This window comes from Mustelus asterias, chromosome 13, assembly GCF_964213995.1.
Source record: "Mustelus asterias chromosome 13, sMusAst1.hap1.1, whole genome shotgun sequence".
Lineage (NCBI taxonomy): Eukaryota > Metazoa > Chordata > Chondrichthyes > Carcharhiniformes > Triakidae > Mustelus > Mustelus asterias.
Genome location: NC_135813.1, coordinates 89,121,171 through 89,146,293, shown reverse-complemented (window position 1 = coordinate 89,146,293; position 25,123 = coordinate 89,121,171). Strand labels below are relative to the sequence as shown.

At 45.5% G+C, this 25,123-nt stretch overlaps 1 protein-coding gene across 1 annotated transcript in view; it reads right to left on the bottom strand.

The window, feature by feature from the left end:
- pi4kab (phosphatidylinositol 4-kinase, catalytic, alpha b) overlaps positions 1-23,748 on the bottom strand; it is a 161,843-nt gene extending 138,095 nt beyond the window's left edge. The window contains exons 1-10 of the mRNA XM_078227246.1: positions 23,634-23,748; positions 19,282-19,398; positions 15,356-15,449; positions 9,494-9,582; positions 8,026-8,098; positions 6,137-6,399; positions 5,231-5,297; positions 4,691-4,839; positions 2,963-3,028; positions 767-863 (exon numbers count right to left, since the gene is read on the bottom strand). Coding sequence (XP_078083372.1) covers positions 767-863; positions 2,963-3,028; positions 4,691-4,839; positions 5,231-5,297; positions 6,137-6,399; positions 8,026-8,098; positions 9,494-9,582; positions 15,356-15,449; positions 19,282-19,398; positions 23,634-23,735 — 1,117 coding nt within the window. The 5' untranslated portion in view covers positions 23,736-23,748. The remainder of the gene's footprint in view (positions 1-766; positions 864-2,962; positions 3,029-4,690; positions 4,840-5,230; positions 5,298-6,136; positions 6,400-8,025; positions 8,099-9,493; positions 9,583-15,355; positions 15,450-19,281; positions 19,399-23,633) is intronic.
- Between the last annotated feature and the right edge of the window lie 1,375 nt (positions 23,749-25,123).

The following is a 25,123-nucleotide window of genomic DNA, read 5'->3' as shown; positions in this document are numbered from 1 at the left end:
GCTCTCAAAAACACCGATTCATCCGTTTACAGTATCACTCTGTTGTCAGGCAGGAACGTACAAATGGCACTGATACCCCGTGTGGGTTGCTTAGAACATATGCAGAGTCACAACTTATATTTTCCAGAATCTTTACGGTGCAAAAGGAGGCCACTCGGCCCATCGAGTCTACACCAACTCTCTGACAGAGCATCTTACCCAGGCCCCATCCCCATAACTCCACATATTTACCCCGCTAATTCCCCTAACCTACACATCTTGGGACAATAAGGGGCAATGTAGCATGGCCAATCCACCTAACCTGAACATCTTTGGACTGCAGGAAGAAACCTGAGCACCCGGAGGAAACCCACACAGACACAGAGGATAACTTGCAAACTCCACACAGTCACCTAAGGCCGGAATTGAACCAGGGTCCCTGACGCTGTGAGGCAGCAGTGCTAACCACTGTGCCACCGTGCCGCCCCACCTGTGGAAGAAATATTTTTTGCTGACATTCCTTTAACGCTGGATGGAAATGGTGACCTGCCTCTAAGTCTACGCCCTTGACCTTAACCTCTCCTTAACCTCAGGTGGGATCCAATCAGCCCATTCACTGGAGTGAAGCAAATTCCCCCATATAATGGAATAAAACAAGATACCAGAGCAAGTATTGAACAGAAGTTGCAGGAAGATGCCTGCACACTCATTCATGTCAGTATTCCAAGGGCATTCAATTCCTAGGTTTTAAACAATTTAATAAATAATACTACTGCCGACAGCTTACCTTTCATGTGATACAAAGTGTCTCTCAGCATCTTAAACACCACCACGTAAAGAGGATCACTGAAGTTTCGATAGTACAGATCCAAATTAGCGTTTGCCTAAATAGCAAGACAGATCTAACAATTATTGTGACGCTCATTTCAGAAAATCAAGCATGTTTTGACTCTATTCAGATAAAACCCTTGGAAATCAGTGTTTCCAACTCAGCTTCTTTCCACAAAATAGCCAACGACAGAGCTTACATCCTCAGATAGGCTGTAGATCCTGCGCATTATCCGACCATAGAGATCTGCGACATTTCTACACTTAGGATCTTGACAGAACAAGTGAAGGCTATTTGCCCATGACACCGGCTCTTTGAAAGACCTATCCAGTGAGTCCCAAATCCGCAGTTTCTCCATGGCCTTGCAATCCATTCCTTTTCAAGTAGAGATCGGACTTCCTTTTGAAAGTTAGCGTGTGATCCGTTTTCAGATCCCCTTTCAGAAAGTAAACTCCAGGTCATAGAATCCCTACAGTGCAGGAGGACGACATTCGGCCCATCGAGTCTGCACCGACTCTCTGACAGAGCATCTTACTCGTACCACCCCCCCGCCCCCCCCCCCCCCCCACTCCCCTCCCAACCCCACATATTTACACCACTAATCCCCCTAACCAACACATCTCTGGATGCTAAAGGGCAATTTTGCAGTCCACCTAACCTGCACATCTTTGGAGTGTGGTAGGAAATATTAACCATTTCTGGGGAACAGAGGATTTCCAATTCGAGCAAGCATTCCCAGATCTGATAACAGCCACAGCCATAATACTGTGCAATTCTAAAAAGGAGCACAATGGGCTTTCTTCCCTGAGACCTTTTATGCCTTGTCGTTGTAGTTCAGGTGCTGTGACTGGGATAGTGTCTCACTGCTACTTACCTATAACTGCAACTGGAACAGGCAGCAATGGTAATAAGACCATAAGACATAGGAGCAGAATTAGGCCACTTGGCCCATCGAGTCTGCTCCGCCATTCAATCGTGGCTGATATTTTCTCATCCCCATTCTCCTGCCTTTCCCCCATAACCCCTGATCCCCTTATTAATCAAGACCCTATCTATCTCTGTCTTAAAGACACTCAATGACCTGACCTCCACAGCCTTCTACGGCAAAGAGTTCCACAGATTCACTACTTTCTGGCTGAAGAAATTACTCCTCATCTCTGTTTAAAAGAATCGTCCCTTTAGTCTGAGGTTGTGCCCTCTAGTTCTAGTTTTTCCTACCAGTGGAAACATCCTCTCCACGTCCACTCTATCCAGGCCTCGCAGTATCCTGTAAGTTTTAATAAAATCCCCCTCATCCTTCTAAATTCCAAAGAGTACAGACCCAGAGTCCTCAACTGTTACTCATTCGACAAGTTCTTCATTCCAGCGATCAATCTTGTGAACCTTCTCTGGACCCTTTCCAACACATCCTTCCTTAGACACGGGGCCCAAATACTCCAGATGGGGTCTGACCAGAGTCATATACATCCCTGCTATTGTATTCTAGGCCTCTCGACATGAATATTAACATTGCATTTGCCTTCCTAACTGCTGATAATGAACTACCGGCACAGAGCAAACGCCAGCAACGACATCCAAAACACACAAAAATCCCACAGTGAACAAACTGATCTGCCTCCATCTTGTTCAGCTGACAAATCATGGAGCAGATGCTGAAAACATGTTTTAAGCACTTGATATGACTTTCTTGATCGATAACATGTATAATGATGATATCTGCACAGTCTCCACCTCCTCTGTACCCCTGGCAGCCACAAGCAGAATACAGATGAGTCTATGGCAGAAACTGTGCTCCTTTTCCGAACAGTTCTCTGAAATGCACCAGTGTGATTGTTCCTTTAATTCCAGCCATCCAGTGAGCCCCTTTTGTGAAGACTAATCTCAGGCTGGATTTTGAGCCACTGATCTTGGAGCAGCCTGAAAACTGGTACTTTGTGTCAATGGGGAAACTGGATGATGACTTGAACATCGAACTGGAGTTTGTCCCTTCATTCTGGTTTGGATTTGAACCCACTTGCTAGGAATGAGATGAGAGTGAGTAATCCACTGTGTTGTCTGGGCCCCGTCCCAATCATTTCATTTTAGACCATTTTAATCTGGATTAATAAAGCAGCAGCAAACAGTGTAATTCCAAAGCAAGGAGTGATTCTTCACCTCAGTAACCTCTGCCAATGTTGCATCCAGTGTTTTCAAGACTGACTCAGCTACGATCCGTTTAACCTAAGGGGAGAAACGGAAACATTTTTCAGTCATATAATGAATCAGGCAACCCAAAGAAGAGAACTCTAACAAGCTGGGGTTACACAGTCACCTGTGGAGGACACCATTGTCCGCTATTAGAAAAACTGAAATCCAGTATTTAAGGTCCGGGACAAGCTCATCTCAATCTTGCCCATCAAGAAAACCAAAATGAAAATGGGAAGATAGAATTAAAGGACTTCTGAAACTATTCTGTGCTCCTAATAACCACAGGATTAACTGTATAATACTTTTTCCAACATAATTCACAAATACTGAACCTTGATGAGCGGATACAGGATCCTGGTTTAATATTTACAGAAATGTAGGCTGGAATTTTACCATCCCGCCCGCAGGGGAATCGTAGTGGGTGAGGGATGGACCATGGAAAGGTCAACTGACCTCGGGCGGGATTTTACGGTTTCGGGCAAGGGAGGCCATAAAATCCTGCCGTAAACTTTAGAGTCCCCCTTTTTCTTAATCGCTTGTTAAATCAAGACCTCTCCTGAACCAGGGTGGCACAGTGGTTAGCACTGCTGCCTCACAGCTCCAGGGACTGGGGTTCGATTCCCGACTTGGGTCACTGTCTGTGGAGTTTGCACATTCTCTCCGTGGGTTTACTCCGGGTGCCCCGGTTTCCTCTCACAGTCCAAAGATATGCGTGTCAGGTTGATTGGCCATGTTAAATTGACCCTTAGTGTCAGGGGATCAGCAGGGTAAATACATGGGGTTACGGGGATAGGGCCTGGGTGGGATTGTTGTCGGTGCAGACTCGATGGGCCGAATGGCCTCCTTCTGCACTGTAGGGATTCTATAATTCTATGATCCTGTGCTTGAAGTGAACAGCTATCGCAAGTGGACAGATTGAACAAAAAGCAGATGAAGCAGTGTTAGAAGTCAGGAGATAATTTGGCTTGGGTATGCAAACATAATCCATCCCCATTTCAAAGTCATAAATCCTGTACTTGCATTTATAAATTCTTACCCTCATATTCCTACAAGAAATTTGTCACATTGCAATTACTAACGCTGATGCTCCAGCTACCTATGGGCACTTACAGCATTGCATGCGTACGTAGGTCAGGAATTTATAATGGAAAGTTTAACAGCAAATGTACACAAAGATAAGTTTTCACAATATATTATAATGAATGCAGCTGAGGTGTGCGCGTTCGTACAGCTCAAAAACACTTGAGTTATTATTTCTTACACAAAGTTTAAAGTTTTTTCAAAGTCTAAAGTTGATTTATTAGTGTCAGAAGCAGGCATAGATTAACAATGCAATGAAGTTACTGTGAAAATCCCCTAGTCGCCACACTCCGGCGCCTGTTCAGGTACACTGAGGGAGAATTTAACATGGCCGATGCAGCTAACCAACACGGTTTTCGGACTATGGGAGGAAACCGGAGCACCCGGAGGAAACCCACGCAGACACGGGGAGAGCGTGCAGACTCCGCACAGACAACAACCCAAGCCAGAATTGAACCCGGGTCCCTGGCACTGTGAGGCAGCAGTGCTAACCCACTGTGCCACCGACACCAATATTTCACAACCAGAAAAAGATAAGGGAGCAGACAGCACACTATTAAGTGGGAGGGATACGTGAAAGTTTGATCAAAGATTGGGTTTCAAGAACATACATACCATTTGAAGTAGCTGGCGGAGGTATTCTAGTGGAATATGAAACTCTTTTGTACTGCAGCCAGTAAACAGTGGAGAGACCGAGAAACTCGAGCTAATGGTGGAGAAGTAATAATGAGGATCCACAGCACTGCCGTCGGGGAGGTAAGAACCTATAGCACAGGAAGCCAAAACTCAGGAGTACTCACATTAGAACATAACCCAACTTCTTCCAAGAACAATAAAAATACAGCACAGGAAGAGGCATCTCTGCTGGTCCTTTGTTAATTAGAATTAACCCCCCTCCCACATCCCTCACCCCCCAAAACACAGGAAACAAACATCAGACATTCGTCTATTTGTCTAACATGAAAATTTGTGTTGACGTTCCTCGATTAACTAGATGCGTTTTGAAATATTCAGTCATTCTATTTTGATATAAACTGACTGTATGCGTTCTCGTTCATTGTACAACATAAGTCAGCGCATTTTAGACAGCTACGGTTTTGTTAAATATGAAACCACTGATGCATTCTTTGCAACATTAAAGATGCAGCACCTTACCTTCGAAATAGTGCAAATTGGTTGCTCCAGGTGAACTAGGAGCGGCAGTAGAGCGTTCAGGGCTTGCCTGCAGTTATATAAAAAGTAAGAATGACAATATGCAAAAAAAACCTCCAAAGTGAATTGAAGCAACTACATCAAAAACATGGTAACAGCAGCTGATTCAGCACATACAGGGTATTAAACTTAAGGGATAAAAGTGAATGCTTTAGGATGAATCAGTGCACATCCTAATGGAGTCAGCACTGAAATTATTTCTTATATTTCCCAATATAAATGCTAATTTATCAGTATTTTTACTTTCTTCTAAAATACAGAAGTTTCTTTTGCAGAAAACAGTAAAGAAAACTTAAAATTTACTTTTGTAACTAAATTTTTGAAGTTTGCGATAAGACCACTCCACTTAAATTTAATTGTGACAAGAGAGAAGGGCGGCATGGTGGCACAGTGGTTAGCACTGTTGCCTCACAGCGCCAGGGACCCGGGTTCGATTCCCGGCTTGGGTCACTGCCTGTGCAGAGTCTGCATGTTCTCCCCGTGTCTGCGTGGGTTTCCTCCAGGTGCTCCAGTTTCCTCCCACAGTCCAAAGGTGTGCGGGTTAGGTGGATTGGCCATGCTAAATTGACCCTCGTGTCAGGGGAATGAGCTAGGGTAAATGCATGGGGTTATGGGGATAGGGCCTGGGTTATGGGGATAGGTGGATTAGCTGTGCTAAATTCTTCCTCAGTGTACCCGAACAGGCGCCGGAGTGTGGCGACTAGGGAATTTTCACAGCAACTTCATTGCAGTGTTAATGTAAACCTACTTGTGACTAATAAAAATAAACTTTAAACATTAAAAAAAAGAAGACATCTTTTAGAAACTTAATGCACATCGCGAACACTAAAATTGAATTTTGTCTTTAACCTGGGAGACGTTGGTTACACTGCTGGCTTTATGCCGTAAGCTGTCACATGACTGGCAGGCCGTCAGAAGGGAGCTGGGCAGGATTGATCGAAAATCATTGAAGGAGCGCCGCCTCAGTCCATCCATCTCATGAGGAGCTTTGAGTGATTGTGGGGTTATTTTGGGAAACAGCTTTGAAAGAAGAGATTCGTCCGTGTTACTGTAACGTCCAAACGCTCTGCCAATCCCAATCAAGCAAGGCACGGCGTATCTGCACAGGGTTTCTGCAAAGAGGCAAAACTTGCTATTAATAAAGAGCAAGCCAACAGAATACTGAGACTGAACTTGATATTTACAGTTAGAAGTCTCACAACACCAGGTTACAGTCCAACAAGTTTATTTGGTATCACGAGCTTTCGGAGCGCTGCTCCTTCATCAGATGAGTGGAGAGGTAGGTTTCGCAAACACGGCATGTATAGACAAAGACTCAATTGCAAGATGATGGTTGGAATGCGAGTCTTTACAGGTAATCAAATCTTTACAGGTACAGACAGTGCGAGTGGAGGCTACATGTGGTGGGGGTTACATGTAGTCACACTGTGTGTAACCCCCACCATTTGGCCTGGGCTCACAACATCCTACTAACTGTCCTGGCTTGAGACAATTCACATCTCTTTAACCTGTGATTATCCCTCTCTCCACTCGCATTGTCTGTACCTGTAAAGACTTGATTACCTGTAAAGACTCGAATTCCAACCATTATCTTGCAATTGAGTCTTTGTCTATATATGCCGTGTTTGTGACACCTACCTCTCCACTCACCTGATGCAGAAGCAGCGTTCTGAAAGCTCGTGATACCAAATAAACCTGCTGGACTTTAACCTGGTGTTGTGAAACTTTGTACTGTGCTTGCCCCAGTCCAATGCTGACATTTCCACATCACTGATATTTACAATTAGTATTTTAGCAATAGCTCAATAAAAATATAGATATTTTAGTAAAGTCCTGTTATATTATCTCCAACATGTGGAAACTGAAAGTGGTGGATGCGATACAAATCTAGAACTTCTTAGGGTTTTGACCTCTGAAATTCTGCTCCTCAGTAAACGTGCCCACAGCTAAGATGCAGCAAATTGGAGCAGGAATCAAACAACAGCATCTGACCTTTTAACCGAGATATCCGTGACCCACAAGCAATAACCGTGATCTGAACACTGAAACAGTTTGCAGTTTATCAGTAACTCTTCCCTCTAATCTACCATTTCAAACCACTTACTATTTCCCTTACCACGATACCACCAGCATAATTAAGGACCTCACGCACCCCAGACATTCTCTCTTCCACCTTCTTCCGTCGGGAAAAAGACACAAGAGTCGGAGGTCACGTACCAACTGATTCAAGAACAGCTTCTTCCCTGCTACCATCAAACATTTGAATGGACCTACCTCGCATTAAGTTGATCTTTCTCTACACCTTAGCCATGACTGTAACACTACACTCTGCACTCTCTCCTTTCCTTCTCTATGAACGATATGCTTTGTATAGCATGCAGGAAACAATGCTTTTCACTCTATACTAATACATGTGACAATAATAAATCAAATTAAATCAAACAATTCTGGGAGTAAATATCCCTGCATCCATTTTTCAAACAGAAAATCTGCTCAGGCTTCTAGATGCATTAATGGTAATGTTTGATATTCCATCACCTCTTATTAAAAATATCTAAATGTATTTTTTTACCCCCTTAACTGGGACACTGTCATTGAATCGTACATCTGACATCTTTCCTGAATCCAAGTTTACATTAGAAGTTCACTACTTCATGATATCAAGGCTTAGTAATTTCCTCACAAGTGTCTCAACCAGCATCTTGCAAGTCTGGTGTTTCAGGGCATTCTATCAATACCTTTATCCTGAGTCTGAGGTGCCAAACACATTCCCAGCAGCACTTCCATGACATCCAGTATTGCCTCCAGAACCTGTGAAATAAATCAAAAATGACAAAACTCATTGTATAGTTCATCAGATATAGGAGCAGAATTAGGCCATTCAGCCCATCGAGTCCGCTCCGCCATTCGATCATCCCCATTTTCCTGCCTTCTCCCCATAACCCTTCAACCCATTACCAATTAAAAATCTGTCTAACTCCTCCTTAAATTTACTCACTGTCCCAGCATCCACCGCACTTTGGGGTAGCGAATTCCACAGATTCACAACCCTTTGGGAGAAGTAGTTTCTCCTCAACTCTGTTTTAAATTTGCTGCCCCTTATCCTAAGACTATGACCTCTCGTCCTAGAATGCCCCACCAGCGGAAGCATTCGCTCCACGTCTACTTTATCCATATCTTTTATCATCTTGTATACCTCAATTTGATCTCCCCTCATCCTTCTAAATTCCATACAGTATCGTCCTAAACTGTTCAATCACTCTTCATACAACAAACCCTTCACCTCTGGAATCAGTCTAGTGAACCTCCTCTGAACTGCCTCCAATGCCACTACATCTTCCCCAAATAAGGGGACCAAAACTGTGCACAATACTCCAGGTGCAGCCTCACCAATGCCTTGTATAGTTGCAACAGTACTTCCTTACTTTTATATTTTATTCCTTTAGCTTTAAATGCCAAGAATCCATTTGCTTTCTTTATTATCTTCTGTACCTGCATGCTAGATTTCTGTGACTCATTTTCCGAAGTGTCGACCAAACTCTCTTAATTCTTTCATTTAAAAATGAGTTTTAAATGCAACAGAGCTGCACAGAGCAGCAATTTGACAGGCAGTCCTACAAATGCGATGAGGAATGTAAAGTGCTTCTACCACTTATTAAGGTAAGTCATAACTAATATGTATATATATATTAGTCTTTTTCTGTCAAAGGGCAGCACGTTGGCACAGTGGTTAGCACTGCTGCCTCACAGCGTCAGGGACCCAGGTTCGATTCCCAGCTTGGGTCACTGTCTGGGTGGAGTTTGCACGTTCTCCATGTGTCTGCATGGGTTTCCTCCGGGTGCTCCCGTTTCCCCCCACAGTCCAAAGACGTGTGGGTTAGGTTGACTGGCTATGTTAAATTGCCCCTTAGTGTCAGGGGGACTAGCAGGGTAAATACATGGGGTTATGGCAATAGGGGCTGGGTGGGATTGTGGTCGGTGCAGACTCGATGGACCAAAAGGCCCCCTTCTGCACTGTAGGGATTCTATGATTCTAAGTCAAACAGTACTTGTCGATTGAACTGTTTTAACAATAATGGCCATCAGTTTAAATTGGAACTCTTGTAAAATGTGCACAATCACATAATCTAATTGAATATTGATTACCAAGATTTTAGATATTTCTAACAAAAGTAATTTTTCGGAGCTATCAGAACAATGCCTCACCTGTACCCTTAATGTAGGTTCCCTTTGGGCTACATCGAAAAGTAGAGTCACCAAACAGAAGCTGAAGTTTTCGGCAACTGGAAGCTTTCCTGCAAGATAGGAAAATGAACAAATTCAGAGTAATTCTATCCTCGCACACCCACACCCCTCCCCGCACGGTCAACCTAACTGTAATATCTAAGCTGTGTCTTCAGCAACTTTCCATTCCTAAGCGAGCTTACCCCGACATATGGGGGCAATGTAAAAAATCCTTCACTGGCATTAAAAATCTTGAACTTCAGTTCAGTCAGTACCACATGCTGTTACGAGTTACAGATGCACAGCTCATGCTGGTTTCTAGATTCATAACAGTAACATTATCCAGCCAAAGATTGAGAAATTCTGTTACATTCAGCACATGCAGACACATGTAATTTGAAACAGTAATAGGATAACACCTTCTATCGACCCACTCCAATATTAATCACATATTTACAACACAAACAGACCATCCAGTCCAGCAAATCCATACTGGTATTACAGTGTAGGAGGAGGCCATTCAACCCATCGAGTCTGCACTCTCCAAGAGAATCCCACCCTATTCCCGTAACTCCACGTATTTACCCCGCTAATCCCCCTAACCTACACATCTTGGGACACTAAGGGGCAATTTAGCATGGCCAATCCACCCAACCTGCAATATTTGGACTGTGGGAGGAAACCGTGGCAAACGGTTGGTAGAGAGTTGGGCCTGGGTAAGATGACCTTTCGGAGAGTCGATGCAGACATGATCTTATTGAATGGCGGAGCAGGCTCGAGGGGCCAGATGGCCTACTCCTGTTCCTAGTTCTTATGCTCTTAAGTTCAGACTTAATGGGCCCAACGCCTCCTTCTGCGCTGTAGGGATTCTATGAACAACATAAATGCTTTAAAAATGGATACTCCAGCACAAAAGCCAAATTAATAAAGGTTGATGAGGCCTTTCGCCACTTTGGAACGAGGGCTATTTCACACCTCTTTTAATCAGAGGAGATTGTTCTAAACATGTGATTAATACCTGAGAATTACAGGTACTTCGTTACTCAGTCCTAACAATGTTACAGAATTTCTCCACTGTAGGGCAGCTCAGAAATAAACTCCAATTAATCTTTCTATTTCCCAGTAGGGGAGAGTAAAACTAAGGAACACCGATAACCATGTAAAACCAGAGAAATGCACATCTCTTTTGACATTTGTAGCAAGTTACCAATCCAGTGAAGTACAGATCTAAGTGACCTTTTGTTCTAGACTATAACAAAGCAGTTACAAAAGCATAAGGGATCCTGGGCTTAGAAATAGAGACATGAAATATAATTTTCATGTGGATTTTGGACCCCGATGTTGGGATCAAATGGGGGTCCCAAGCCCACACCTGTCAACAGCTAGGCCAGCGTCAATATTGATTGGGAGGATGCCTCCTGACTGACAGCCTCCAAGCTCGGTTCTCAACACTGCCAGCCCTGTCAAAGGCCGGCAACCCTGGAGCCTCAGCAGCCCCACTGGGAGAGGTGGGTGCTGGTACTGCAGGTCAGGGAACACAGGCTCCCTTACAGGCCCGCACATTAATAACTTAACAACTGGGAGGTAGAACGATAGATGAATCAAGGTGATTGGAGGGGAAACCCCTCTGCTGCGTCAGTCATAGCCACAACTGCAGCCCCCTCGTTGTAATATAGAACACTTGCCTCCAATGTCCCACTAGCCTAAACTAGCAAGAAACTTCAAAGGGTCTTGAATGTAGCCCAATCCATCACGCAAACCAGCCTCCCATCCATTGACTCTGTCTACACTTCCCGCTGCTTCGGAAAAGCAGCCAGCATAATCAAGGACCCCACGCACCCTGGACATTCTCTCTTCCACCTTCTTCCGTTGGGAAAAAGATCCAAAAGTCTGAGATCATGTATCAACCGACTCAAGGACAGCTTCTTCCCATCAGACTTTTGAATGGACCTACCTCGCACTGAGTTGATCTTTCTCTACACCCTAGCTATGTCTGTAACACTACATTCTGCCCTCTCTCCTTTCCTTCTCTATGAACGGTATGCGTTGTCTGTATAGCATGCAAAAAACAATACTTTTCACTGTATACTAAAATATGTGACAATAATAAATCAAACCAAATCAGATCAAAAGCCTGTTACATGAGGTCTCAGCAATCGAAATTGGCTGCACATCTCTGCGGGCAACTGCTCCACTGCCCAGACATCCCAACGGAAATGCCTCAGGGGAGCTATCCCGACCCTACTTTCCTGCCTCTCTCTGCCTCCTAGCCGACCCAAGGGGCTGAGAAAATTCAGCTCACGACATATAAAGTCAGGAAATTCTGCTCATCCTCGAAAAAAATTCAGCTCCAGCGTGAGAATTGTTTACAATTCTGGGCAAGACATTTTATAACCAGGACATGAAAGCTTTGGACACGATACAGAAAATGTTTACTTGAAAGGTTCCAGGGATGAATCATTAGTTAGACAGCAGAAGCTGGGGATGTTCGACAAAGAGCAGAGAAGATTGAGAGATTTGAAAGGATAGTTTAAAATCGTGATGAGTTCACAAAAAGCAAATAAAGACTGTTTCCAATGGCTGAAGTATCATAGAACTCTACAGTGCAGAAGGAGGCCATTTGGCCCATCGACCACAATCCCACCCAGGCCCTATCCCCATAACCCCATGCATTTACCCTAGCTAATCCCCCTGACACTAAGGAGCAATTTAGCACGGCCAATCCACCTAACCCCTCACATCTTTGGACTGTGGGAGGAAACCGGAGCATCACACAGACACGGGGAGAATGTGCAAACTCCACACAGACAGTGACCCGAGGCCGGAATTGAACCCGGGTCCCTGGCGCTGTGAGGCAGCAGTGCCAACCACTGTGCCACCGTGCCGCCCACAACTGTCAATAGTCGAAGGGCAAGATTTAAGGTGATGGGCAGAGGTGGTATGAGGAAACCTTTTATGCAACACGTGGTTAGGATTTGGAATGCACTGCCTGACAGGGTGGTCGATACAAATTCACAAACAGCCTTTAAAAGGGAACTAGATAAATACATAAAGGAGGAAAAAAAAGCAGAGTTACAGGGTGCGGTGCAAACTGAACTACTCATCAAAAGAGCAAATGGTTAATCTGCAAGTACAGTGAGCAATTAGAAAAGCTAATTGAATGTTGTCATTTATTGCGAGGGGAATTGAATACAAAAGTAGGGAGGTTGTGCTTCAGTTGTACAGGGCACTGGTGAGACCACATTGAGAAGGTTTACCAGACTAATAAATGGAATGGGTGGGTTGTCTCATGAAGAAAGGTTGGACAGAGTAGAGTTGTATCGCCGGAGTTTAGAAGAATAAGAGACAACTTGATTGAAACGTACAAGATCCTGAGGAGTCTTGACAGGGTGGATGTGGAGAGGATGTTTCCTCCTATGGGAAAATCTAGAACTAGGGACGACTGTTTAAAAATAAGGAGCTGTTCAATTAAGACCAAGGTGATGAGAAACCTTTCCTCTCAAAGAGAGGTGAGTCTTTGGAACTCTCTTCCTCAAAAGGCAGTGGAAGCAAATTTCTTTGAACATTTTGAAGGCAGAGCTAGATGGATCCTTGATAAGTAAATGGGCGAAAGATTATCAGGGGGTAGGCAGGAATGTGGAGTTGAGGTCACAATCACATCAGCCTGATCTTATTTGAATGGCGGAGCAGACTCGAGGGCCTGCTCCAAATGTGCATGTTTGTATAGTAAGAAGTCCCGTAACACCAGGTTAAAGTCCGACAGGTTTATTTGGTACCAAGAGCTTTCGGAGTCCACTCACCAGATGAAGGAGCAGCTCTCCAAAGACTCGTGATACCAAATAAACCTGTTGGACTTTAACCTGGTGTTATGAGAACTTTCTACAGTGCCCACCTCAGTCCAACGCCGACATCTCCACATCATGCATGTTTGTATGACATTTGGCCCCATCCACAGGCCCTAGATTGTATTTATACCCATAACCTTCTGCCCTCGAGGCAACATTGAGCCAGGATCATAGAATCATAGAATCCTACAGTGCAGAAGGAGGCCATTTGGCCCATCAAGTCTGCACCGATCACAATCCCACCCAGGCCCTATCCCCAAAACAACATGCATTTACCGTAGCTAGTCCCCCTGACACGAAGGGGCAATTTAGCATGGTCAATCCACCTAATCCGCACATCTTTGGACTGTGGGAGGAAACCGGAGCACCCGGAGGAAACCCACGCAGACACGGGGAGAACGTGCAAACTCCACACAGACAGTGACCCAAGCCGGGAATCGAACCTGGGTCCCTCGCGCTGTGAGGCAGCAGTGCTAACCACTGTGCCACCATGCCGCCCTTGATGGTACAATGGACGCAGAAATACTTCATGCACAAGTAACTGTTGATGTTCATAGATTTGTTTCAGCCTGGTACTAATTCCATATTCCAAATGCAGAAATCAAAAGCATTTGACAGGGATTATAGGGTGAAGAAGTAATGTTTAACTTCCCGTAGCCAGTGAGTAAAGGTAGAGATCCTAAATCAAGCTTTGGTCAGTTTTTGATGTATTCACAAAGTGAGACATTATAAATACAACTCGACAAGCCATTACCAGCATCAGTCAGTCTTGCTTCATGTGTTTAAGTCATTATCTAAAGAATTCTCCCACTCCAACTTGTAGACACTGAACGTTAACTTATACAATTAACAACTAACACCAGCTTGTTAAAGCAAACGATTCCCCTCTTTCACTCCATTTCCATTTTTGGGAAAGCTGAAATTCCACCCTGTGTTTAAACACATCCTGCGCAACCTCCATTACAAAACAAGCAGACAGCTTTGACCAACCAGGGCTGTCTATTTCCAGTACAACAGTGAGCAAGTGCCACAGGATTCCACCTCTCCCAGGACAGAATTCCCAGACAGCACTGCTGCCTCACAGCGCCAGGGACCCGGGTTTGATTCCCGGCTTGGGTCACTGCCTGTGCAGAGTCTACACGCTCTCCCTATGTGTGCGTGGGTTTCCTCCGGGTGCTCCAGTTTCCTCCCACCGTCCAAAAGACGTGCTGATTATGTGCACTGGCCGTGCTAGATTCTCCCTCAGCGTACCCGAACAGGCGCCGGATTGTGACGACTAGGGGATTTTCACAGTAATTTCATTGCTGAAGTGTTAATGTCAGCCTACTTGTGACACTAATAAAGATTTAAACAAAAAGGACTGAAATCTCATGGGCCCCACAGAACAGCACCAGGGTCAGTGCTGTGCTTCTTTCATTAAAGCAAAGCTCCACCAGGCAGATTTCCTGTCGGTTTTTAACATAAACTAGAATATCTACTTCCATGCAATCCCACCCCTATTTCCGTAACCTCACATAGTTATCTTGCTAATCCCCCTGAAACTAGGGTCAAGTTAGCATGGCCAATCAACCTAACCTGCACATCTTTGGACTGTGGGAGGAAACCCACGCAGACACGGGGAGAATGTGCAAATTCCACACAGAGAGTGACACAAGTGGGGAATCGTACCTGGGGCCCTTGCGCTGTGAGGCAGCAGTGCTAACCACTGCGCTGCCCCTTGAAGGCCAAGGAAGGTGCATTTTATAACGTGGTCCCACAGGTTAATTATCAGTCTGCAAATCCTTCCAATGCATCTATGACAAGCAGTGCCTGGTCAACCATGCTTGATGTGCAGTGGCGCCCCTCAAGCTACAGCTGCTGGTAATAGGCTAACGACCCTTTACCAGGTAAAAATAGCGACAGAGACAGACATTTAAGCATGTGCTTCCCCTGCTTCATGCACCTCCCAGTGCGAGAAGCAAATCAAGCAGAACAGAGAACACAAATGAGATGCCATTACCTCGACTTTTCTTCCCTGAGCTGTCTTCAATCCATTGCACTTTGGGTAATCCCTTAAGAAGCCGCAGCAGGTAAGGAACCACCGTTTCTTTATGCTATGAAAAATTAACAAATTGGTTACATTTGCCTAAAACAAATCACTTTATGAGTTTGATTTGATTTATTATTGCCACATGTATTAGTATACAGTGAAAAGTATTGTTTCTTGCACGTTATACAGACAAAGCATACCGTTCATAGAGAAGGAAAGGAGAGAGTGCAGAATGCAGTGTTACAGTCATAGCTTGGGTGTAGAGAAAGATCAACTTAATGCAAGGTAAGTCCATTCAAAAGTCTGACAGCAGCAGGGAAGAAGCTGTTCTTGAGTCAGTTGGTCAGTGACCTCAGGCTTTTGTAACTTTTTCCCAAAGGAAGAAGGTGGAAGAGAAAATGTCCGGGCTGCGTGGGGTCCTTAATTATGCTGGCTGCTTAGCCGAGGCAGCGGGAAGTGTAGACAGAGTCAATGGATGGGAGGCTGGTTTGCGTGATAGGTTGGACTACATTCACGACCTTTTGTAGTTCCTCGCAGTCTTGGGCAGAGCAGGAGCCATACCAAGCTGTGATACAACCAGAAAGAATGCTTTCTATGGTGCATCTGTAAAAGTTGGTGAAAGTCGTAGCTGACATGCCAAATTTCCTTAGTCTTCTGAGAAAGTAAAGTGGAGAAAGTTGGTGGGCTTTCTTAACTATAGTGTTAGCATGGGGGGGACCAGGACAGGTTGTTGGTGATCTGGAACCTAAAAACTTGGAGCTCTCAACCCTTTCTACTTCATCCCCATTGATGTAGACAGGGCATGTTCTCCTTTAGTTCACCGTAGTTTAGTTCACCGTACCAGAGTAGAAGATCGAGCAAGGCCTAAAGGCAACAGTGAAAGACTTCAGGTTGGTCAGTGGAATGGGGAGGCAATTTAATTGGGCACGGGTGAGAGCCTTTTCTGGTGCAGCTATGCATTCATTAGAAATATGTTGAGAGATGTTGCCGAACAGTTTTTGGCACCCCATTATTGAAAGGACATTGACGCCATAGAAGGATTCAAATGAGATACAATAGAATTGCAGCAATTAAACTATTTCCACTGAATCATGGAATCATAGAATCCCTATAGTGCAGAAGGAGGCCATTCGGCCCATCGAGTGTGCACCGACTCTCCGACAGAGCATCTCACGCAGACCACCCCCCCACCCTATAACCTGCCGCTAATCCCCCTAACCTAGACATCCTGGGACACTAAGGGCAATTGAGCATGGCCAATCCATCTAACCCGCACATCTTTGGACTGTGGGAGGAAACCGGAGCACCCGGAGGAAATCCACGCAGATAAGGGGAGAACGTACAAACTCCACACAGACAGTGACCCAAGGCCGGATTTGAACCCGGGTCTCTGGCGCTGTGAGGCAGCAGTGCTAAGAAGGCGAAAAGTAAACAATGGATAAATGTTTTAAATTTTTTTGATAAGTTTTAATGAAAGGAGGGAGGCAAGGCTGGTGACTCTGGTTTCTGAGTCAGTCCCAAAAGGTTACTACACTGAAATTGTCACCAACAGAATGAGAAAAAACATTAGTGAACATTTATTTATGTCGCTGGAGAATGGAACAGTTTGCCACAGTGGTTGAAGCAGACACTCAAAGGAGAAAATTAGGTAAATATCGGGCGGCATGGTGGCACAGTGGTTAGCACTGCTGCCTCACAGCTCCAGGGACCTGGGTTCGATTCCCTGCTTGGGTCACCATCTGTCTGGAGTTTGCACGCTCTCCCCGTGTCTGCGTGGGTTTTCTCCGGGTGCACCGGTTTCCTCCCACAGTCCAAAGATGTGTGGGATAGATTGATCGGCCATGCTGAATTGCCCGAGTGACCCAGGATGCGTAGGTTAGAGAGATTAGCAGGGTAAATATATGGGTTTTACGGGGATAGGGCCTGGGTGGGATTGTGGTCAGTGCAGACTCGATGGGTCGAATGGGCTCCTTCTGCACTGTAGCATTTCTATGATGAAATATTTACATTGGAGGAAGACACAAGGCTACGAAGAGGGAGCAGAATAGTAGGTTGATTTTTACTTTGATACAGTTGGGAAAAATGGCCCCCTCTTTTGTGTGTTGTACAGTTCTAATGTGGAAATATAATTTGCAGGCAACAAAATATTTTCATAAAAATTAGTAAGCCGCATTTTCTTTCAGTAAAGCATAACAAATTTAAATCTTACACATTTAAGTTACACAAATGCAAGATGAATACCAAAATCTAACTGCTTAAAAATAGCTGACTTCCTTAATAGGGCACATGGAAAGTTTGAACTGTGTTCTGACGAAGTGTAAACATGCCAAAGACAGCAAGATAAGATCACTCAGTTTGGAAGCCAAGGGATAAGCTGAGTTTTGTTCGATGTCGTGCAATATGCATGAGGGATGGAAAACTTCAGCTTTGGACAAAACAATACAAGGTCAGGGTGAATAAGAGAATTACACGCAATTCTGGGTTAACCAGGTCTATCAAGCACAATTGGCAACGTGAATCATGCACACCCGGCCATTGTACAAAATGAAATGAAAGGAGCAACACTAACTGCACAGCTGCAATAATGGCCCGTCCAGGCAAAAATATTATAACGCGTCAGGTGCGAAGTTCACAGTAAATGTCACATACTCAAACACAAGACTCAGCATTGTTGAGAGTCTGGCTCAGCATACAACTTCCTGATTTTACTGTTATTGGTCACTCGTTCCAAGTTAATGTTTACCATTACAAAACTGCTATTTCCAACCTTTCTAAATCAATTCTCAGTACATCATTCCTTTGAGGGGGGTAGCACGGTGGCACAATGGTTAGCACTGCTTGCCTCACAGCGCCAGGGACACGGGGTTTGATTCCCAGCTTGGATCACCGTCTGTGTGGAGTTTGCACATTCTCCCCGTGTCTGAGTGGGTTCCCTCCGGGTGCTCCGGTTTCCTCCCACAGTCCAAAGATGTGCAGGTTAGGTTGATTGGCCATGCTAAATTGCCCCTCAGTCTGAGGGGGATGACAGGGGGTAAATGTGTGGGGTTGCGGTGATAGAGCTGGGATGGGACTGTTGTCAATGCAGGCTTGATGGGCCGAATGGCCTCCTTCTGCATTGTCAGGATTCTAAGAACTGTCACAATGCAATTACAGACCTGTCCAATTGTCTGCCCTATCTTCTATTCTACACATCAACAGGTCACACAAAATGTCAGTGACGATTTGCAACTATTTTAAAATTTATTTTGGAATGTTTTTCAGGGAGAAACCAACTTGTCCACAAAATAATGGAGACATTTCAAGGGAACTGACACGAAAACAAATTTTCAAAAAATTCTTGTTGATTGACAAATGCAAGCAATTGTTCAAAAGTGAGAGGAGTTGCCTTGTGTCAAAGGCTTTTTAGGTAGAATTAAGGATAAGCCATAGAATCCTACGGCGCAGAAGGAGGCCATTTGACCCATCAAGTCTGCATCGACCACAATCCCACCGAGGCCCTATCCCCATAACCCCATGCATTTACCCTAGCTAGTCCCCCTGACACTAACGGTCAACTTAGAATGGTCAATCCATCTAACCCACACATCTTTGGAGCATGGGAAGAAACCACACAGGGAAACCCACGCAAACACGGGGAGAACGTGCAAAGTCCACACAAACAGTGATCCAAGCTGGGTATCGAACTCGGGTCCCTGGCACTGTGAGGTGTCAAGTGACAACAATAGTGAAACAGGTTCTAGTTAGACTTCTTCAAAGACTGGGGTCAAATTGATCCACTAAAACGCTCTAGTTCCTTCAGCACTCATTATAGAGCACAGATCGATACCAGATATCAACAAACACATTCCAGAAGATTCCAGCCACACCAAGATACCTGCAGCAAAAAAGTTTCTTACCTGAAGATTTGACTCTGTCAGAAAAACTCCCAGAGCAATTACTGCATCTCTGCGTCGTTCATCCAGCTGAAAAATGCCATGGAAATCCACAGGAGACATACATAATAATTTTTCTACCTGCAAGTTAAAAAAAATTCAAGTTTGTCTGTCTCAACAAGGAACAGAAAATACTGAACACTCTTTTTGTCAAGATATCCCTGCATTTTCTCAAATCTGGGAGATGAGGTGACACTTTATGCAGTGTGTGAAGATGATCTGAAATGCAATGGCAGGAAGAGTGGTGGAGACAAATTCAATAGTATCTTTCTAAAGGGATTGGAAAAATACTTGGTGGGGGGGGGGTACTGTTTTTTAAGGGCTTGTGAGGAAAGAGCAGGGAGAGTAGGATAAATTTGGTGGGTCTTTCAAAGATCTGGCACAGACTCAATAGAGCAAATGGTCTCCTTTTGTACTATGATTCTATACGTTCATGATGCTTGTATAAGATGTGTCACACCTAGAGTTTTGTGTGCAGTTGTGGTATGCTTTTCTGAGGAAGGATGTTCTTGCTCTCGAGGGAGTGCAGCGAAAGTTTACCAGGCTGATTCCAGGGATGGCGGGACTGATGTATGAGGAGAGATTGACTAGGTTAGGATTGTTTTTGCTGGAGTTCAGACGAATGAGAAGGGATCTCATAGAGACTTATAAAATTCGAACAGGACTAGACAGGGTAGATGCAGGGAGGATATTCCCGATGGTGGGGGAGTCCAGAACCAGGGGTCACAGTCTGAGGATTCAGGGTAGACCATTCAGGACGGAGGTGAGGAGATTTTTCTTCACCCAAAGAGTGGTGAGCTTTTGGAATTCATTACCACAGGAAGTAGTTGATGCCAAAACATTGAAGAGGTGGCTAGCTATAGCACTTGGGGCGAATGGGATCAAAGGTTATGGGGAGAAAGCAGGATTAGGCTGTTGAGTTGAATGATCAGCCGTGATCGTGATGAATGGAGGAGCAGGCTCAAGGGCCAAATGACCTCCTCCTATCTTCTATGTTTCTATATCATCAATTATCACTATTCCACAAAGAGTGGGAAATTTCCTCCTAATGCGCAATGATTGTTCCATTCACAGCCGCCAGAACAAACTGACAGAGGCCAGAAACTAGGAGCTTGCAAAAGGACCTGGGAGACAAACTGCCACGGATAATCCAAAAGGGGCAGGAAAATGAGAGGAGACTGGAAGGAGTGAACATTCTCCGAGACTAACATACAGTACCAACCACAGCAGCATCTCATAGCACATGACCTTCCCCCTTATTTGTACTCTAGATTTACACATGACTATGTTCAGTGATTCCACTTATATCAGTGCCTCATTACAGCGGTTTCCAGTTTATTTTCATTGTTTTTATTTTATTTCTAATTCATACCCTATAATCTGACACAAGATTTTCAATAACATATTAATCCTACAGTAAAATCAGTTATTTACATTTGTGGCGTTGTATCTTTATATATCAACACAGCTTTTGAATTCTACTGTCTTTTTATTTATGACAGAAACAAAACACATTGTTGCAGTTAGTCTTTGTTCAATTACAACCCTAACAAAATATTTATTGAATGTCAGATGCATAATACACCTGCCATTACACTATTTATACGGTAAACTATCACATCTGTCTATAGAATCATCATCCTACTTAATCTTTAGCTGACGCATATTCTCTAATTATTCCTGCCTACTGCTTTAAAGCTACTTGATGCCTACTGACCTGATTTAATGGCTATTAGGGAAATTAAATAGAAAATGGGAAACCCAATAATGTTAAGTTTCTTTAATTATGAGTAGCATTTCTTCAGTAAAAATGGGTAAATAATTATTCTTCAGTTACCATCAGCTCATTTGCAGTGAAAACCTTTTTCCATGCACTCATAGCAGTTTTCTGGCATTGCAATTTGATTTTCCAAATGGAGTGATTGGCTGAAAAGATGCTTTTCTGTGGACAGCAATATTGTATCCAAAGTTTAATCGGAGACAACATTGGAAAGCAAGGATAAAGGAAGATCACTTTTGCTATCTGTCTACTTCGGGCCTTTTCTCAATCACTTATTTCCTCTCCAAAATCATCATCTCCCGTTTCAGATACTCCAGTCACTATTGACTGCCCTACATGGCAGGTAATCTGTAAATCAATCACTATGTGCAAAAGCATGAACCGTATCTGAGGCATCTTTAATGCAGTAAAGCACTCCAAGGTGCTTCAGAGGAGTAACCAAACAAAAGCAAACACCAAGCCACTGAGGAGATGTCAGGAGAGATAACAAAAAAATGTTGGTCTTAGAAGTAGGTTTTCAGGAACATCTTAAAGGAGACAAAGGCAGAGAAAGATCAACGAGAAATTTAAACTAAAATACGGAAACACTTGCATTAACATTCTGTGAATCCTCTGTAATTCCTCTTTATCTACAATCTGCTTTTATTCTTTTATCTGTTTCTCGCCTACTTCCATTATAGAAAACTGCACTGTACTTTTACTACTGTCAGTCCAAGGGTGTTATAAATCCAGTGGGAATTGTTTTCATTACTACCATCAGATTACCAATGACAAATGTAGCTTCCTCATCATCCTGACTGAGGTTAGCTAACACCCCACACAGCGAATTGAACTGGGAATCTTTCTATTTTCCATGCCACAAAAGAGAGCAATTTTAATTTACATATCCTAAGCAAATCTCAAAGCGCTTCACAGTCAGTGATCCACTTGTGAAGTAGAGTCACTGTTTTCATGCAGAAAAACAGAAGCAAGTTTGCACAAGAACGAGAAAACAAGGTGACTTCTTGCAAGCTGTGCCCAGCATACCTTCTAATTCTATCTTTTACTCTTGTTCTATGCTTCTAAAACTTCATTCTAACTCTTTTAAACTCTCTAACAATGCTCACTAAGTTGATCCTTCTCTGCATCCTTGCTGTGACTGTAACACTACATTCTGCACTCTCTCCTTTCCTTCTCTATGAACAGTATGCTTTTTGTCTGTACGGCACGCAAGAAACAATACTTTTTTACTGTATATTAATACATGTGACAATAATAAATCAAATTTTTAAAAAAGAAACAGGCTTAGTTAAACATATTTCTCACACATTGCTCCAATTCCTCAGCATGACAATGAAGTGTCGGCCTTTGTTATGCCCTCAAGTCTCAGCAGTGGAGTTTGAACTCACATCTGATTCTGACTCAAAGATCACAACTGAGTTCTGCTTTTAGCCATGGAGAAAACTAAAACTAAACACTTCATGTTAAGACAATGGCCGGAGCCCTACCACCTTGCCTGCCGTGGAATCGGCGTGGGCGAGGCTCCGACAACGGAAATCTCTGTTGACCTCGGGTGGGAATTTCGGTTTTGCCCGAGTGAGGCCGTAATATCCTGCCCAATATTTCATACAAACTTGGTCCAAAGATGTGAAGGTTAGGAGGATTAGCCTTGGTAAGATTAAAGGGATGGAAATGGGGGGGCGTCATGGATATGTTGTTGTTTCTGAGAATCATTGCAGACTTGATGGGCCAAATGGCCTTCTTCTACATAGTAGGAATTCTATGGTTCCATGGAATTAGGAAGAGTAGGTCACTCAGCCCCTCAGGTCTACTCCACCATAGGAACCGTACAGTGCAGAAGGAGGGCATTCCGCCCATTGAGTCTGCACACACAACAATTCCATCCAAGCCCTATCCCAGTCTTCCCCACATATTTACCCCAGTAATCCCTCTAACCTACGCATCCCGGGACACAAAGGGGGCAACTTAGCATGGCCAATGCGAAGGAGAGAACAGGGAGAACGTGCAAACGCTGCACAGACAGTGACCCAGGCCAGGAATCGAATCTGGGTCCCTGGCGCTGTGAGGCAGCAGTGCTAACCACTGTGTCGCCCGTGCCACACTGATAGGGAGGGAGGAAGATGGTAGATTGGCCATGCTAAATTGCCCCTTAGTGTCCAAAGGTGTGCAGATTAGGTGGATTGGCCGTGCTAAATTGCTCCATAGATGTGCAGGTCAGGGGGATGAGAGGGGTAAATATTAGGGGTTACGGGATAGGGTGTTCCTGGGTAAGATGCTCTGTCAGAGGGTCGGTGCAGGCTCAGACGGGCTGAATGGCCTCCTTCTGTAGGGATTCTATGCTGTGAGTGAGGAAGGGGCAGTGACTGGGGAGACAGGAGCCCCCGCCGGGGGTGAATGGATCGGGCAGCAGCAGAGCACTGCGCCGATGGCGGTGAGGAGGGCGGCAGCGACTGGGGACACCGGGAGGCCCCGGCGGCGGCGGGGATCAGGGATCGGAAGCTCGGGCGGGCCGGTTCGGGAAGTGTCGGGCGCTCACCTTGTCGATGGAGGCGGCTCTGTGTGCGGCCAGGGAGCGGGCCAGGCTGAGCACGGTGTTGAAGTAGAAGCCGCGGCCGCCCCCCTTCCCCGTGTCCACCATGTTGAGCGGCGGCGGGACGGAAAGCCGGAGAGAACACACGGCACGGAGCATGCGCAGCGGAGTCAAAACCCTGACAGCAGAGAGAGAGAGAGAGAACTGAGACACAGCCCAGACACAGCCCAGGCTGACCCAGACACAGCCCAGGCTGACCCAGACACAGCCCAGACTGACCCAGACACAGCCCAGGCTGACCCAGACACAGCCCAGACTGACCCAGACACAGTCCAGGATGACCCAGACACAGCCCAGACCGTCCCAGACACAGCCCAGACCGACCCAGACACAGCCCAGACTGACCCAGACACAGCCCAGACTGACCCAGACACAGCCCAGACTGACCCAGACACAGCCCAGGCTGACCCAGACACAGCCCAGGCTGACCCAGACACAGCCCAGACTGACCCAGACACAGTCCAGGATGACCCAGACACAGCCCAGACCGTCCCAGACACAGCCCAGACCGTCCCAGACACAGCCCAGACCGACCCAGGCACAGCCCAGGCTGACCCAGACACAGCCCAGGCTGACCCAGACACAGCCCAGACTGACCCAGACACAGCCCAGGCTGACCCAGACACAGCCCAGGCTGACCCAGACACAGCCCAGACTGTCCCAGACACAGCCCAGACTGTCCCAGACACAGCCCAGACTGTCCCAGACACAGCCCAGACTGTCCCAGACACAGCCCAGACTGTCCCAGACACAGCCCAGACTGTCCCAGACACAGCCCAGACTGACCCAGACACAGCCCAGACTGACCCAGACACAGCCCAGACTGACCCAGACACAGCCCAGACTGACCCAGACACAGCCCAGACTGACCCAGACACAGCCCAGACTGACCCAGACACAGCCCAGACCCAGCCCAGGCTGACCCAGACACAGCCCAGGCTGACCCAGACACAGCCCAGGCTGACCCAGACACAGCCCAGACTGACCCAGACACAGCCTAGAGTGTCCCAGACACAGCCCAGACTGACCCAGACACAGCCCAGGCTGACCCAGACACAGCCCAGGCTGACCCAGACACAGCCCAGGCTGACCCAGACACAGCCCAGACTGACCCAGACACAGCCCAGACTGACCCAGACACAGCCCAGGCTAACCCAGACACAGCTCAGACTGGCCCAGACTGACCCAGACACATCCCAGACACAACCCAGGCTGACCCAGACACAGCCCAGAGTGACCCAGACAGCCCAGAGTGACCCAGACACAGCTTAGACTGACCCAGACACAGGACAGACTGTTCCAGACACAGCACAGACTGACCCAGACACAGCACAGACTGTCCCAGACACAGCTCAGACTGACCCAGACACAGGACAAACTGACCCAGACACAGTACAAACTGACCCAGACAGCTCAAACTGACCCAGACACAGTTC